This window comes from Garra rufa, chromosome 1 (assembly GCF_049309525.1).
Source record: "Garra rufa chromosome 1, GarRuf1.0, whole genome shotgun sequence".
Lineage (NCBI taxonomy): Eukaryota > Metazoa > Chordata > Actinopteri > Cypriniformes > Cyprinidae > Garra > Garra rufa.
The window spans coordinates 56647732-56662292 of record NC_133361.1 but is presented as its reverse complement, the minus strand read 5'-3'; the positions used below and the strand labels follow the sequence as shown (position 1 = coordinate 56662292).

At 36.9% G+C, this 14561-nt stretch overlaps 1 protein-coding gene across 1 annotated transcript; it reads left to right on the top strand.

Moving 5' to 3' along the window:
- The first annotated feature begins 2858 nt into the window (after positions 1-2858).
- Positions 2859-10564, top strand: foxj1a (forkhead box J1a). Its single transcript, XM_073834006.1, has 3 exons — positions 2859-2994; positions 3977-4575; positions 7193-10564. Exons 2-3 carry the CDS (start codon positions 3997-3999, stop codon positions 8039-8041), a joined length of 1428 nt encoding a protein of 475 aa, XP_073690107.1. The 5' UTR covers positions 2859-2994; positions 3977-3996; the 3' UTR covers positions 8042-10564.
- The last annotated feature ends 3997 nt before the right edge of the window (positions 10565-14561 follow it).

Genomic DNA, 14561 nt, shown 5'->3' with positions numbered 1-14561 from the left:
AATAGCAATTTGATTCGATCGATTCAAACGTGAATTTGGGTAAAACCTGTGAGTTTATGAAATTGCTCAGTTTGCTAATCATATCAAACCCACCTGTTGCTTACTTGACGAGGAAGAACAGAACAATCAGATCAGAGCGAAAACAAACATACCGGGGTCAAACAATAAGGAACGCGTTTGGAGTGATTTCACGCGTGACTGGCACTAATGGAAGAGGAAAGGACTTGAAGAACGCTCTCTTTGCTCTCAATACAATGCCTGTTAATGGGACTGAGACAGTCTGCAGCCTCCTTGACAAGAGTTCAGGTGTCAGACTGCATTCAACAACACTATGTCTCACGTATTAGCTTTGTTTCCACACAAATGACACGTTATACAATCCTTTATTAGTCTTTGATGTGTTTAAATGAACGAAACTGACTGTCAAGGCCAAGGGATAACATGTTTTTGAAGGAATGCACTTTTTGTTGGCAGCACAGAGGGACTAGACGGAGGATAAAAAGATACAAGACAGATTGTGCTCTTGAGAGCTCTATTAGTGTGAGGCTGAGTGCTTTGCTGCAAAGGAACTCTACTAAAGCAACCGTCGCAGTACAAAGCTGCTGCATCTCTTGAGATCTGTCCTTCTTTAAGCACTTTCACATGTGACAACCGCCAATCAACAGGTCATCAGGCCTTTGAATGAGAGAAAGAGAAGCAAATCATTATATGAAACAAATAGGCCTTCAGACATATGATGAAACTGACTGTGATAATTCTGAAGCAGTGATGAAACCATTATAGACAATAATTAAATAATAGAATAAAATACAATAAATGTGGTAGTCTTAAATTAGCATGTTTAATGCCATAAAATAAAGTGAAATCAAATCAAATAAAAAAATATATATATATATCTATGACTGAATCAATCTGAGAATATTAGGATATCCAAAGTTATTTTAGGTTCAAAAAGAAATAATTATTTCAGATAACAACTGCACATTCAGTTGGAAATGGAAAATAAAATTACCAAATTAAAAATGAAAATTACAAAATTAATAAATGCTAAAATCATTCAGCTTGTTGTTGCAGAAGTGAATAAAATAAAATAAATGACTGATTCAGCTTGGCAATTGTAAGATAGGTAATCAAATAAGATATCAATAAAAATAAATAAATAAATAAATAAAATAAAATGACTGAATCAACTTGCCAGTATCAGGATAGGTAATCAATATATATATATAAAAATAAAATAAAATAAAATGAGTGAATCAACTTGAAATATCAGGACAGGCAATTTAATAATATATAAAAATAAAATAAAATATAATAAAATGACTGAGTCAACTTGGAAATATTAGGATTGGTAATTAAAAAAAATCAAAATAAAATAAAATAAAATAAAATGACTGGATCAACTTGAAATATTAGGACAGGTAATTAAAAAAATCTATCAAAATAAAACAATATAAAATAAAATAAAATAAAAGGACTGATTCAACTTGGAAATATTGGGACAGTTAATCAAAATATATATCAAAATGAAACAACATAAAATAAAATAAAGTAACCTAATCAACCTGGCAATATAAGGATACCCAAACTAATTTTAAGTTCCAGATCAATCAAAAAATAACTATTGTACCAAATTTACATTTAATTTGTATTAATATGTATTTTTCAATGATAAAAATCTAAATAAATAACAAATAAAATCAAATAAAATAGAAAAAAATAAATAGAAAATGAGTGAATCGAGTGGGCAATGTGATACCAAACAAAATGGGATACCAAAAGTCCTAGATCAAGTAGAAATAACTCTTTTAACAAATAAAATAAAATTATAAAATGACTGAATCAGCTTGGCAATATTACTCATTTAAGTCCCAGATCCAGCAGAAATAACTCTTGTAACAAATGTAAATTATATTTGCATTAATAGGAAATTTTCAATGAAAAAGAAAAAAACAAAAAAGGACAATCAAAAAAGACATCAAAATAAACTAAACTAACATAAATTATATAAAATGACTGAATCAGCTTGGAAATATAGGATAGGTAATCAAAATAAATATCAAAATAAAATAAAATAAAATGACTGAATCAACTTGGCAATATTAGGACAGTTAATCAAAATATATATATCAAAATTAAATAACATAAAATAAAATAAAGTAACCTAATCTAGCTGGCAATGTAAGGATACCCAAACTAATTTTAAGTTCCAGATCAATCAGAAATAACTATTGAAACAAATGTACATTTAATATGTATTTTTCAATGAAAATGAAATGAAAAAGGGTAATCAAAAAAAAAAAAGATATAAAATAAAATGACTGAATCAACAGCACAATATGATACCCAAAGTCATTTTCAGTCCCAGATCAAATAACTCTTGTAACAAATGTACATTTAGTTTGTATTAATAGGCATTTTTCAATTAAAATAAAAAATACATCAAAATAAAATAAGATAAAAAAATCATACAAAACCAACTAAAATCATTCTGCGTGCTGAGTTCAAACGTATACAGGTGACTGGAATATGCGTTTATCATTGTTTTCGTTTGATTATTTTATTCAGGGAACTGTATAATTGCATCATTAACAACATACTGCGTTTTTCTCGTCTCTTGTTTGTAAAACATCGTCTCTTTCGGCCTTTCTCTCCCAGTCAGACTAGAAACAGACGTGCGTAAAGCACAAACCTGTACACTGGCGATTAAAAGCCCGGTCTCCATAACAACCGCCCGACCAATAGAAGAACGGGAAGCTGTTTACAAGGGGGTGTAGCGTTGCTGGGGTGACCGGACAAACGTCCTGCAGCAGGTATTAAACTGGCCCCGGAGCTTCTGCTGCCCTGGAGACCTTGAACTGAGACGCGCACAGTCACATTCTCCTGGAAGTTATTTCGCCTTAATCGGATAAAGTTTTCCCTTGCTCTTTTCTGACAACAGCTCCTGTGTCATTGGATGCTATTTCCCTGTCATTCAAGCATCTGTACAGACAGGTGAGTTCGTCTAAATTTGGCTTTTTGGAATAGAGGTGACAAACGGAACGTTATTATTATTTCATAAACGTGTTTATATGAAAACAAATAAGCCAGTTGTATACATTAAAAATTACAAAACGTGACCCCGAATTACAATATTTTGAAATTGAACAGCTGTGTAAATAAGCTTTTCATTGATGTATGGTTTCTTACTATTTAAAAATCTAGAATCGAAATATTGAGAAAATCGTCTTTAAAGTTGTCCAAATGAAGTTCTTAGCAATAGCTTATTACTAATCAAAAACGTTTCGATATATTTGCGGTAGGAAATTTACTAAATGTCTTCATGAAACATGATCTTTTACTTAATATCCTAATGATTTTTGCCGTAAAATCGATCATTTTGACCTATACAATGTATTGTTGGCTATTGCTACAAAAACACCCGTGCTACTTAAGACTGGTTTTGTGGTCTAAGGTCACAAATAATACTAATCAAAAATGTTAAAGAACTACAAAGAAAAGCTTACTTTTATGATGATAATAATAACAACTACACTGAAAAAACAACCTAAAAACACTAGCTTCTGAGTTATAGTTAATATAGTTAATATCACTAAATCAACCAACTTGAAACATACTTTTTATGGTTAAATCAAGGAATGGCTCTTTACTTCCTACCTAACAATTGCAGATCACTTCATTTTACTGTGTAAATATCTAAATGCCTAAGGCAAAGCTGTATTTTGCAAGCTTCCATCAATCCCGGTGCACCTGCCGTGCTGAGGAATGTTAGTAACGTTAGTTTGGGACCTGCACTGGGATCTATTGTGTGTTCACAGACACCGGTTATGAGCTGTTGTAAAATTCGAGCTGTGAAGTTTCAGGAAACTTCTATGACCTCTATAAGCTGGAGGATCCAAATAAAGCCACATGACTTCTAAACGTTGCACCTATAAACAAAATAAACAGTTAATCCTCAAACTTTACATCTCCTCAGGATTTGGCTGGGACGGGACCATGCTCTCCATGAGTTACACGGACCCCTGGCCCGAGGGCTCGGTGGGGCTGGAGGAGGAGGTGGTCACGGCGGCCGCTCAGGCCGAGCAGCTGGACCGGAGCTCAGTGGAGTGTAACAGCAGCAACTGCAGCTCTGATAATTTAGACGACAGCCTGACCAGCCTTCAGTGGCTGCAGGAGTTCTCCATTCTCAACGCCAGCGGGGGGCAACACTCATCCCATTTTAGCCATCACCACAGCCACTTGTTTGGGAGCCAAGTAGGCTCGGATGCACCCTCATCTCCTTTAGCAGGAGATCCGGCCTCTATAGGCATGCCGCTGACCCCCGGCAAACCCACAGCAGCGTCTTTCTACAGGACGCCTTCCTTCTCAGCTCTTCCCAGTCTCGTTGCTCACGGACACTGTCCGGATGAAGTCGATTATAAGACCAATCCTCACATCAAGCCACCGTACTCATATGCGACGCTCATCTGCATGGCTATGCAAGCCAGCAAGAAAACCAAAATCACCCTCTCATGCATCTACAAGTGGATCACAGACAACTTCTGCTACTTTCGCCACGCAGACCCCACTTGGCAGGTAAAAGTTTACAACTGTTTTAGTGTTGCACGTTCATTTGCACTTAAAAGATGCACTTAATAGATGGCTTACATTGAGACCCGCCTCATTTGCATTGCTGGCAAAGGGTATTTTGCTATTGTTCGAGCAGAATGAAGTGAGAGAAAGGCTTCTTAGCACCTGCTGAAGTGGATTGTGTATTGGAGGGAGACCAACAGAAACCTTTCAGAGGCCTGTTGTTGCGAGGCTTGATATTTTTAGTTTTTGGATGGCTACCAAACAGAGTAAGAGCTTTTCCAGCTTAGTTGTTCGACTAATGACTTGTGCTCCGATGAGAACAGCAGAAAAAATGTGCAGTAAGGTTTAGTGTAGCGTAGTTTTTGTTTTCTTTAAACATTTTTACACAGTAATTTAAACTGCTTTTCAAAGAGAGGCAAGGAGGAAGAATGAGCTCACAAGTTGGATATTGACAAAAAAGGGGGATTTCTACAAAGATTTAGATGGTTTGGTAAATTATTAATTAACCACTTAGCCATAACGTCTTTTCTCTGAAGAAAACGTAGACATTCGTTTCAGTTTTTATATATTTAAACTCAAAGTAATGTTTAACCAGGGTTAAGAGGTGAGTGCTTCATTTAAACGTAATTAGCTTGTGGTGGTTGGTTGGCATGCCTGATATGTTGATACACAATGGAGGCCTTTAAAGACACTACGAAATTGGACATTTTTGGCTATTGTTAATCTGTGTTTGTTAGATTTGTGATCTTGGATAGTACTGAAAGTTGACAAAAATACAATTTAGTTAATTAATAAATGAGATATGTGACCCTGGACCACAAAACCATAAGTCATAAGGGTCATTTTTTTTCGAATTGAGATGTATGCATGATCTGGAAGCTACATTTGATTTCCATTGATGTATAATTTGTTAGGATAGGAAAATCTGAAATCTGAGGGTGCGGAAAAGTCAAAATATTGAGAAAATTGCCTTTAAAGTTGTCCAAATGAAGTTCTCAGCAATGCATTTTACTAATTAAAAATTAAGTTTAGATATATTTGCTGCAGGAAATTTACAGTGAACATGATCTTTACTTAATATCCCAATGATTTTTGGCACAAAAGAAAAATTGATAATGAGTATACCTGCTACGAAAGACTGGTTTTGTGGTCCAGGGTCACTTATTGACATTTAAAATATACAATCTTCATCTTTTAGGGAATGGCCACAAATATTGACGATGCATTTTGAACTTACTTTTTACTTTTTTGTCCAATCAAACGCTTTTTAGAATGGGAAAGTCCTTCTCAATACGTTAAAAAAGAAATACATCATGTTGTGTCAGTTGCATTTACACACTGCCTCTGAAACTTTCATCCATCTTAAAATGTTTTTGATTATGTTCGATTTTGCATACGAAACGCAGACAAAACTTTCGGACTCTTAATGGCGACTTTGTTTATTATGAAATAGCACAATTTTTTTTTTTACAGATTTTTTTCGTTTTATACATGTCAATTCATAAATATATAATCGTTTACTTTTTCTGTGTAATCAGATTAGCAAACTTTACTTCTGACTATTGTCAGTAATGCAGCAATTTTAAACAACTTAATCTCATGATGAAAACGTACTTGGGAACTTATTCGCAAGATGCAAAATACCTAGCACCATGTACGTTTCGTGACACATTCAATGTGAAACGTCCACTGAGTCGTTTTTATCCCCAGAACAGATGAACGTAAATATGGAATGTCTTATGTGACGTTGGTTTTGTATGTGTCACCACAGGTCTGACCTTAAATGTCCTTGGGTGGCGCTATAACAACCTAAACAAAAATTAATGTGATGTATAAAAGCAATAGCAAGCATTTTTCATTGTGGGTCATGTTTTTCACGGGATTTGTACCAAAGGATTCCGCATCCTAAGTCTAATTCCAAATCAGCTGAGCTACCAAGCCAGCGTGTTATGTCCAAAAGCAAAACATATGGAGCTGTAATCATAACTATGTATGAAAACGATCGCAAGTGCTTGCTGTATAACCGCCTTTGTTGTTAATTTCTGTTGGAAACTGCAGTGATATGTACTTATTGGTACGTATTTCGCATCTTGCGAAAAAGTTCCCACAGGTACGTTTTTGTCATGAGATCAGGTAGATTTTAAAGCTCAGACAGAAGTAACAGCTTTTTATTGGTCAGCACAGCACATTTACATGAAAAACTTTCAAATCAAGTGTTATGAGTAAGTAATCAATCCCTATGACATATCCTGCCCAAATTTTTAGTTTCAATTGATCTTTAATGCATGACTTCATTCTGTTTAAGTGCATCATAATACTGCCAAATTCCAAGAAACAACTGGATTTTCAACATTTTTCATCCCGTAAGAGTGGGCACAGCCATTTGTAAATTTTATGGGTCTGGCTTCCAGTTTCATCCACATCCAGCTATTTTAAGCTGTTTGTTTTGCTTGTTTTTACCGTTTACTACACGTTGTTTTTCTTCTCGTTGTTTCCCTATAGCGCATAATGAACCTGAAGTCTCACCCATAGGCTTACTTTCACGTTAAAGAAAAAGGTGGATAGATTAGACCTGAGATTACTGCACTTTATCATATATTGTTCTCCTTCATCATTGCAGAACTCCATCCGCCACAATCTGTCGCTGAACAAATGCTTCATAAAAGTCCCGAGGCAAAAGGATGAGCCAGGCAAAGGTGGCTTCTGGAAGATCGACCCCCAGTACGCAGAACGCCTCCTCAACGGTGCCTACAAGAAGCGCAGGATGCCCCCTGTGCAGATCAACCCAGCTCTTCAGAACCGCCTCAGGATGAACTCTCACGCCGTACAAGCAGCAGCCAACGCAGGGATGTCCAGAAACCTTTGTGTGAGTCCCGAGTCCCAGCAGCTCCTGAAAGAGTTCGAGGAAGCCACGGAGGCTGATCAGAATTGGGACCCTCGTTTGGCTGAAGCCACCATGTTGAATTGCTGGGTCTCAGGAAAGGGGAGCAAGAGGAAACAGCCTTACAGTCACAGGATTGGTGGGAGCAAAGCTCAGCGGCGTTCAAGCTCCCCACTTCTGGCCATGGATGAGCAGGAGGACTTAAGCTCCCTGAAGGGCAACTTTGACTGGGACGCCCTGCTAGATTCAGCCCTCAATGGAGAGCTAAGCTTGAATGAAGGGTGTCCGTTGAGCCCTATTCCACAAGACGAGGACTTGATGGTTAGAGGCACCCATATCAGCCCCCTCGAACCTCTTGGAGGCGTTGTTGAGAACCATGTGTTGATGGAAACCCAGAGAAGCAGCGAAGCAGACTTTGATGAGGAAACGTTTCTGGCCACAGCGTTTCTCCAGAGTCCCTGGACGGAAGTAGAAGAGGGCAACCGTCCCGACTTCCTCTGTAGCTCAACAGTCAACATTGATCAGCTCTTTGACCTGGGAGATTCTCTCGGAGGAGACTTAAGCAGTAAAATCGAGTCTCTGCTTTGAAGAGGTCCGTAGTGACACTTGAGATTCGGGCCTTTGGACACAAAGTCAAAGAAGGGTTTGAACTGTTTACCCCCAAAGATTTCATGCTGGATTCCGTGAAGCCCACGTGAAGATGTATTTTTAAAAGCATATCTATTTCTAAAACTGATTTTTATGATTATGTTTTTGTATTTGACATGTTCTTTACCTGCATTAAAGCTAATCTAATCAAGATCCTTAGCGAGTCCTTAAAATCATCTGAAACATCAAATTGGAACATGGGATTCGGTGATTGAACATGTATGGACAGCACTGGAAGTAGGCAAAAAAACAGAGAGATTCAAGTTTGTTGTTTACAATTCAAATTTACATCGCAGAACATATACAGTGCCTTGCGAAAGTATTCATACCCCTTAATTTTTTTATTTCTTCTTATGTTGCTGCCTTATGTTAAACAAAGTAAAAAGCTAAGTAAAAAACAAGTCTTTGCTAAATTATTATAATATAAAAACCTAAATGATTCCATTGCAGAAGTATTCATACGCTAATCTGGGACCGTTGAAATGTAGCTCAGGAGCATTCATATCGCTTGTAGATGTTACTACACTTCAAGTGAATTTAACCTGTGGAACATTCAACTGAATTAGTATGATTTGGAAAGGCACACCTTTTTTGAAGGTTCACAGAAGCATGTAGTCTCCATTACCCTTTATGGAAGAAGTTTGAAACAGCCAGGACTCTTCTTAGAGCTGGCCTCCTGGCCAAACTGAGCAATTGATGGAGAAGGGCTTTGGTTAGACTGATGACTAAGAATCTGATGGTCACTCTAATTAAGCTCCATGATCATATATGGAGATAAAAGGAACTTACAGAAGGACAAACATCACAGTTTGGCCAGACTCAATCCTCTCCTCAGTGAAGACAAGATTCTCTGGTCTGATGAACCTCAATTCCAATCAAACACGTTCTGGAGAAACCTGAAAGTGTACATCTGTCCCCATCCAACCTGACAAAGCTTGAGAGGTAAAGAGGTGAGGCTAAGAATGGCAGATCTGCCAGATGCTGATGCGCTAAGCTTGCCGCACCATAGCAATACAGCTAAGGCTATGAATATTTATGCAATGTACTTATTTAAGTTATTTAATTTATAATGAATTTACAAAATTGTGACAATTCTGTTTTTACTTCGTCATTATGGTATACAGAGTGTAGATTGATGTGGAAAAAAAATATTTAAAGCAGTTTAATATAAGGCAACAGCATAAAACATGAATAAATTAAAGGGTATGAATATTTTCGTAAAGCACTATAAGTGAAAGAGATGAACAGTTCAAACACCTGGATGAAGTCAAATATGTCATACATATTGTATCATATTCAAACAAATTCTGGAAGCTGAACTTTAAATCAACTGTGCAAATGAAATTGTGCATCATGCCGCTTTCCTAGCGACTGCAAACAACTCTTAAAAATCAAGATTCTAAATGAGCATTGATAGTTCCATAAAGAACCTTCAACGTCCATGGAATCTTTCCATTGTTCGAAATGTTCTTGAAGGTTCTGAAAGGAGTCAAAAGTGGTTCTTCAGATGTTCCAAAAGGAACCTTTATTTTTAAGAGTGAATTTAATGCTGTTTGATCTCAGGATGGCCCTAGAGCTACACATTTTGGAAGTCCCACCTAATTGTGAAGGCTCCAAGACCTGAACTGGACGTGTCAGATAAAGTAGACATCCATAATGTGCAGTGCTTAGGTCCTCCAGACCAGGACCTTTGGTTGAAACTGAATTGTTTAGGCTTATAGAGAACAAATGAGCTGTTTTTAGCTGCGGTTTTTAGCGCTGAGTGGTTGATATGATGAAAATGTTGTATTTTGATAGTGAACCTGCACTAATTTGATGAATGGGATTTTGAGGGTTCCTGCCCCAAAAATGATTCTTTGGTCGGTAAAAGTATATGTGCCAAACGTTCTCTCTTGCAGCTGAATTCTGGCTCTGATAGATTTCTACTCGCACATCTAACCACTTTCACGCACATATTGTGTTATGAGTGTTACGCAGATTATATTTGACATCAAGACTACTTTTGTCTTTTTATCTAGATTGTTAGTACTAAGAAAAGTTAAACGGGATGAGTTAAATGCTTGGGAAAACATGTCTTTAAAGTAAATAATAAAAAATAGGCACTAATGTACCAACTTTTTTGCTTGTTTGTTTTATCCAGAATGTGCGACCGCAATTCGAGCTCAAAAATGAGCAATATCTAACCTTTCTATGTGCCAAGGAAAATATAAAAGGCAAAACAGACATATTTTTAAGTCATATATGCCTATTTGTGCTGAATTTGTCATGTACTGTACCTATATTTGTCGACATTTGAGTTATATATATATGAATCAAATGATTATGTAACAACAAAACTTCTTCCAAAGATACTAGCGGGTTGATTAATAGTTTTTATTATTGGCCTTATCATTGTTCTGTAAGTTTTACCAATTTTTGGCTCCTAATTTTAGTAATTTGGTTATGTTTTTTCCTTCCGTCTGCAATGATGCCTACAAAGTGTTGCCTTATTTCATAGTCTGACAGCATTACCTCAACATCACCTTCTTTTAAAATCATGTTTAGCTAATTTCATACTGTACTTAAGATTAAAATATAAGCCAGATATCTCATCCTGTGTGTGTGTTGTGTAAAAGGCCTTGAAAACAGATCTACAGCTGAATTGTTTTCTCGGAGCATCTTTTACTCAGTTCATGCTCCATTTGTGCTCTTGCTTTTATTATGCGATGGGAGGGACGTCAAATAGAGCGACACAGTGTTGAGTGTGATTTACACAAGCATCTCCATGCTTGTCTTATTTTGGGGGTGTCGCTCTCTGTGTGTGTGGGTGTTTAGGGCTTTGTTTGTGTTCAGTGAAATTCTCGTACCCCCCAGAGTTCCAGTCAGGCCGGCCCTCGCTCAGCCCATGTGGGGTCCGACGAGGACGACGTCCCACGCCCTCATATATCACTGTGCTTTTACATAGATCAACAGGACCTGGCATTCATATTGGGACGCTGGGAAACGCTTAGACCTCATAAAATGCTTTTGTTCCGTATTGAACAGTAATTTGTTGGGAGACACTCACGAAATCTGTCAACAAGATGGTTTTGATCAAATTCTGATGAGAGAGAAGAATTTACATTTTGCTTAGAGAAAACTAAACTTTGTTTTAGGACTACTCAAACTTTTGTATAACTGTGACCACTATCGGTCAAAAGTTTGTGAACAGTAATGTGTTTTTTTTTTAAAGTCTCACCAAGCCTGCATTTATTTGATCCAAAGCACAGCAAAAGCAGTAAAATTGTGAAATATTTTTACTATTTAAAATATCTGTTTTGTGTTTGAATATATTTTAAAATGTAATTTATTTCTGTGATCAAAGCAAATTTTTTAAGCATCATTACTCCAGTCTTCAGTGTCACATGATCCTTCAGAAATCAATCTAATATGCTGATTTGCTGATTAAGAAATTGAATTGAATACATTTTTTCAGATTCTTTGATAAACAGAAAGATCTAAAGATCAGCATTTATCTGAAATAAAAGCTTATTTTAAATCATATACTATACAATTCAAAAGCTTCGAGTCAGAATTTTTTTTTGTATTTTAGAAAGATATATAAATTAATATATTATTTAAAAAGGGTGCTTTACATTGATTAAAAGGGATCACAAAGACATTTATAATGTTACAAAATATTTCTATTTCAGATAAGTGCTGTTCTTCTGAACTTTTTATTCATCAATAAAAAACTGAAAAAATTCTACTCTGCTGTTTTCAACATAATAATAATAAGAAGAAAGTTTTTTGAGGAGCAAATCTGAATATTAGAATGATTTCAGAAGGACAACGCGACACTGAAGACTGGAGTAATGGTGCTGAAAATGCAGCTTTGACATCAGAGAAATAAATATATTCAAATAGAAAGCACTTATTTTACATAGTAAAAATATTAGAAAATTTTACCTCTTTTGTTGCACTTTAGATCCAATAATTGAAGGCTTGGTGAGCAGAAGAAACTCTCAAAAACATTTGACTGGTAGTATAGATTAATAAATAGGTCAACTTTATCAACAAAGAATATTCTAGATGTGTTCAAAATGTGTCGAATTAATAAATAAATAAAGGCAGTGGCAAATAGCGATTATTGCATACTGTTTTATAATGTACTACAATAATAAGGTGCAGCTATCAAGTGGTATAAATAGCATGTAACTACTATTATTGCAAAGAAAATACTCACTAAAAATATATATTTTTACATAGTGTGAATAGAATCCATCCCTATTTGCTATTATTGCATCTATTGCTAACTATGGCAAGCCGTTTTAGCCTAAAATATTCTAAGCGTTACTCATCGTTAATGCAAGTAACAATTCAATTAGAGAGCTCTTTAAATAAATTCTTTCTAGTAACAATTATAATTAGAGAGCTCTACTAATTAATTTTTACTAGTCATGTTTCCACTGACTTCTATTCATTTTTAATTACAGAGTTCTTCAACTGAATAATTACCAGTAAGAATTTCAATTAGAGAGCTCTCTAAATAAATTTTTACCATTAATAATTGTATTTAGAGAGCTCTCTAATTCAATTGTTACTACTAAGAACTAAATTAGAGAGCCTTTAATTAAATTACAGAGCTCTGCAATTAAACATATCTTTAATGTTTTTTTGTTTTTGTTTTTGTAGAGCTCTGTAATTACATTTTTACTAGCGATAATTAAATTAGAGAGCTCTCTAATCGGAATTGTTACTAGTAAAAGCTGAATTAGAGAGCCCTGTAATTGGAATTATTACTAGTAAAAATTGATTTAGAGAGCTCTCTAATTGTAATTGTTACTAGTAAAAAATGAATTAGAGAGCTCTGTAATTAAAAATGAATGGAAGCCAATGGAGACAAATGACAAGCAAAAATTAATTGGTAGAGCTCTCTAATTGGAATTGTTACTAGTAAGAATTTAATGAGAGAGCTCTCTAATTGTCATTATTACTAGTACAAATTTAATTATAGAGCTCTCCGATTGAATTGTTACTAGTAAAAACGCTTACGATGAGTAACGCTTAGTATATTTTAGGCTAAAACGGCTTGCCATAATCGGAGAGACATTTATTTATCAGTAAAAAATATCGAAATAATTAAAAAGTGGAATCAGTTTAGTCAGTTAGGATTAATGTTAGGTGTAGGCCCTGATGTTTTTGTGACGGTGCAAACAGAGACGAGGAAGCAAATGCAGTGCAATGAACGTTTATTGAGACAAACAAAGAACAAACTGCAAAGTGGTGAGATCCCTCGGCTGGTGTGACACAGGGGCTTGATGGCTGCGGTGATGTGGCGTGATGATCCCGTGAAGGTGAGTAAATCCAGAACACTGACGAAATACACATCCAACGAGACGAAGACACGACCAACAATCCTGACACGAACCCAAATCCAGAATGAACTATCGACAGAGGAGATGAAAGCGAGGTGAGTATATATAGCCGGGGATGATGAGATGCACCTGTGGAGGACTGATTGGCAGCGTGCTGGGGAGCATGACGTCACACGCATACACACACATACCACATGATAACGAGACAGAGAAAAACACAACAGATGTATGTACCGTGACAGTACCCCCTCTCCTAAGAACGTCCCCTGACGTTCCCAGCCTCCTGCACCTGTTGATTAAATTCATCAATAAGAGAGTGATCCAGGATGTCTCTGGCAGGCACCCAACTTCTCTCCTCCGGACCGTAACCTTCCCAGTCCACCAAGTACTGGAATCCGCGCCCCCTCCGTCTCGAGTCCAGAATGCGATTAACCGAATAAGTGGGTTCCCCATCTACGAGTCGCGGCGGTGGAGGAACCGGGGCAGGCGGATTAATACGTGCAAAAAAAAACGGTTTAATTTTGGAGACATGAAACACGGGATGAATTCTCCTGTACACTGGAGGAAGTTTGAGGCGGACTGCCACCGGACTAATGATTTTGGTGACAGCAAACGGGCCAATAAATTTAGGAGCAAGTTTATTCGAAACGGAACGCAGAGGAATGTTCTTAGTAGAAAGCCACACTTTGGAACCGACGACGTATACGGGAGGCTTAGACCGGTGGCGATCGGCTTTAGCCTTGGTGCGCTCTCTCACTTGGAGCAGAGTCTCACGGGCTCTAGTCCAAGTGCGATGACACCTCTGGACAAAGGCGTGGGCAGAGGGGACCGCGACTTCGGATTCCAGACTGGAAAAAACTGGTGGCTGGTACCCTATACTACCTTCAAATGGGGATAGGCCCGTAGATGATACTGGTAACGAATTGTGGGCGTACTCCACCATCGAGAGTTGTTGGCTCCAGGAGGAAGGGTTTCTAGTGACCATACATCGCAACGTTCTCTCCAAATCTTGGTTGGCTCTCTCAGTTTGACCATTGCTTTGAGGATGGAACCCCGAAGAGAGACTAACAGTGGCCCCCAGTAATTTACAAAACTCTTTCCAAAATTTGGATACAAATTGGGGT

Excerpts from the sequence above, each read along its gene's own strand:
- foxj1a (XM_073834006.1), top strand. The coding sequence starts at position 3,997 with ATGCTCTCCATGAGTTACACGGACCCCTGGCCCGAGGGCTCGGTGGGG. Across the intron at positions 4,576-7,192 it reads ACGCAGACCCCACTTGGCAG|AACTCCATCCGCCACAATCT; the intron begins GTAAAAGTTTAC and ends TCATCATTGCAG.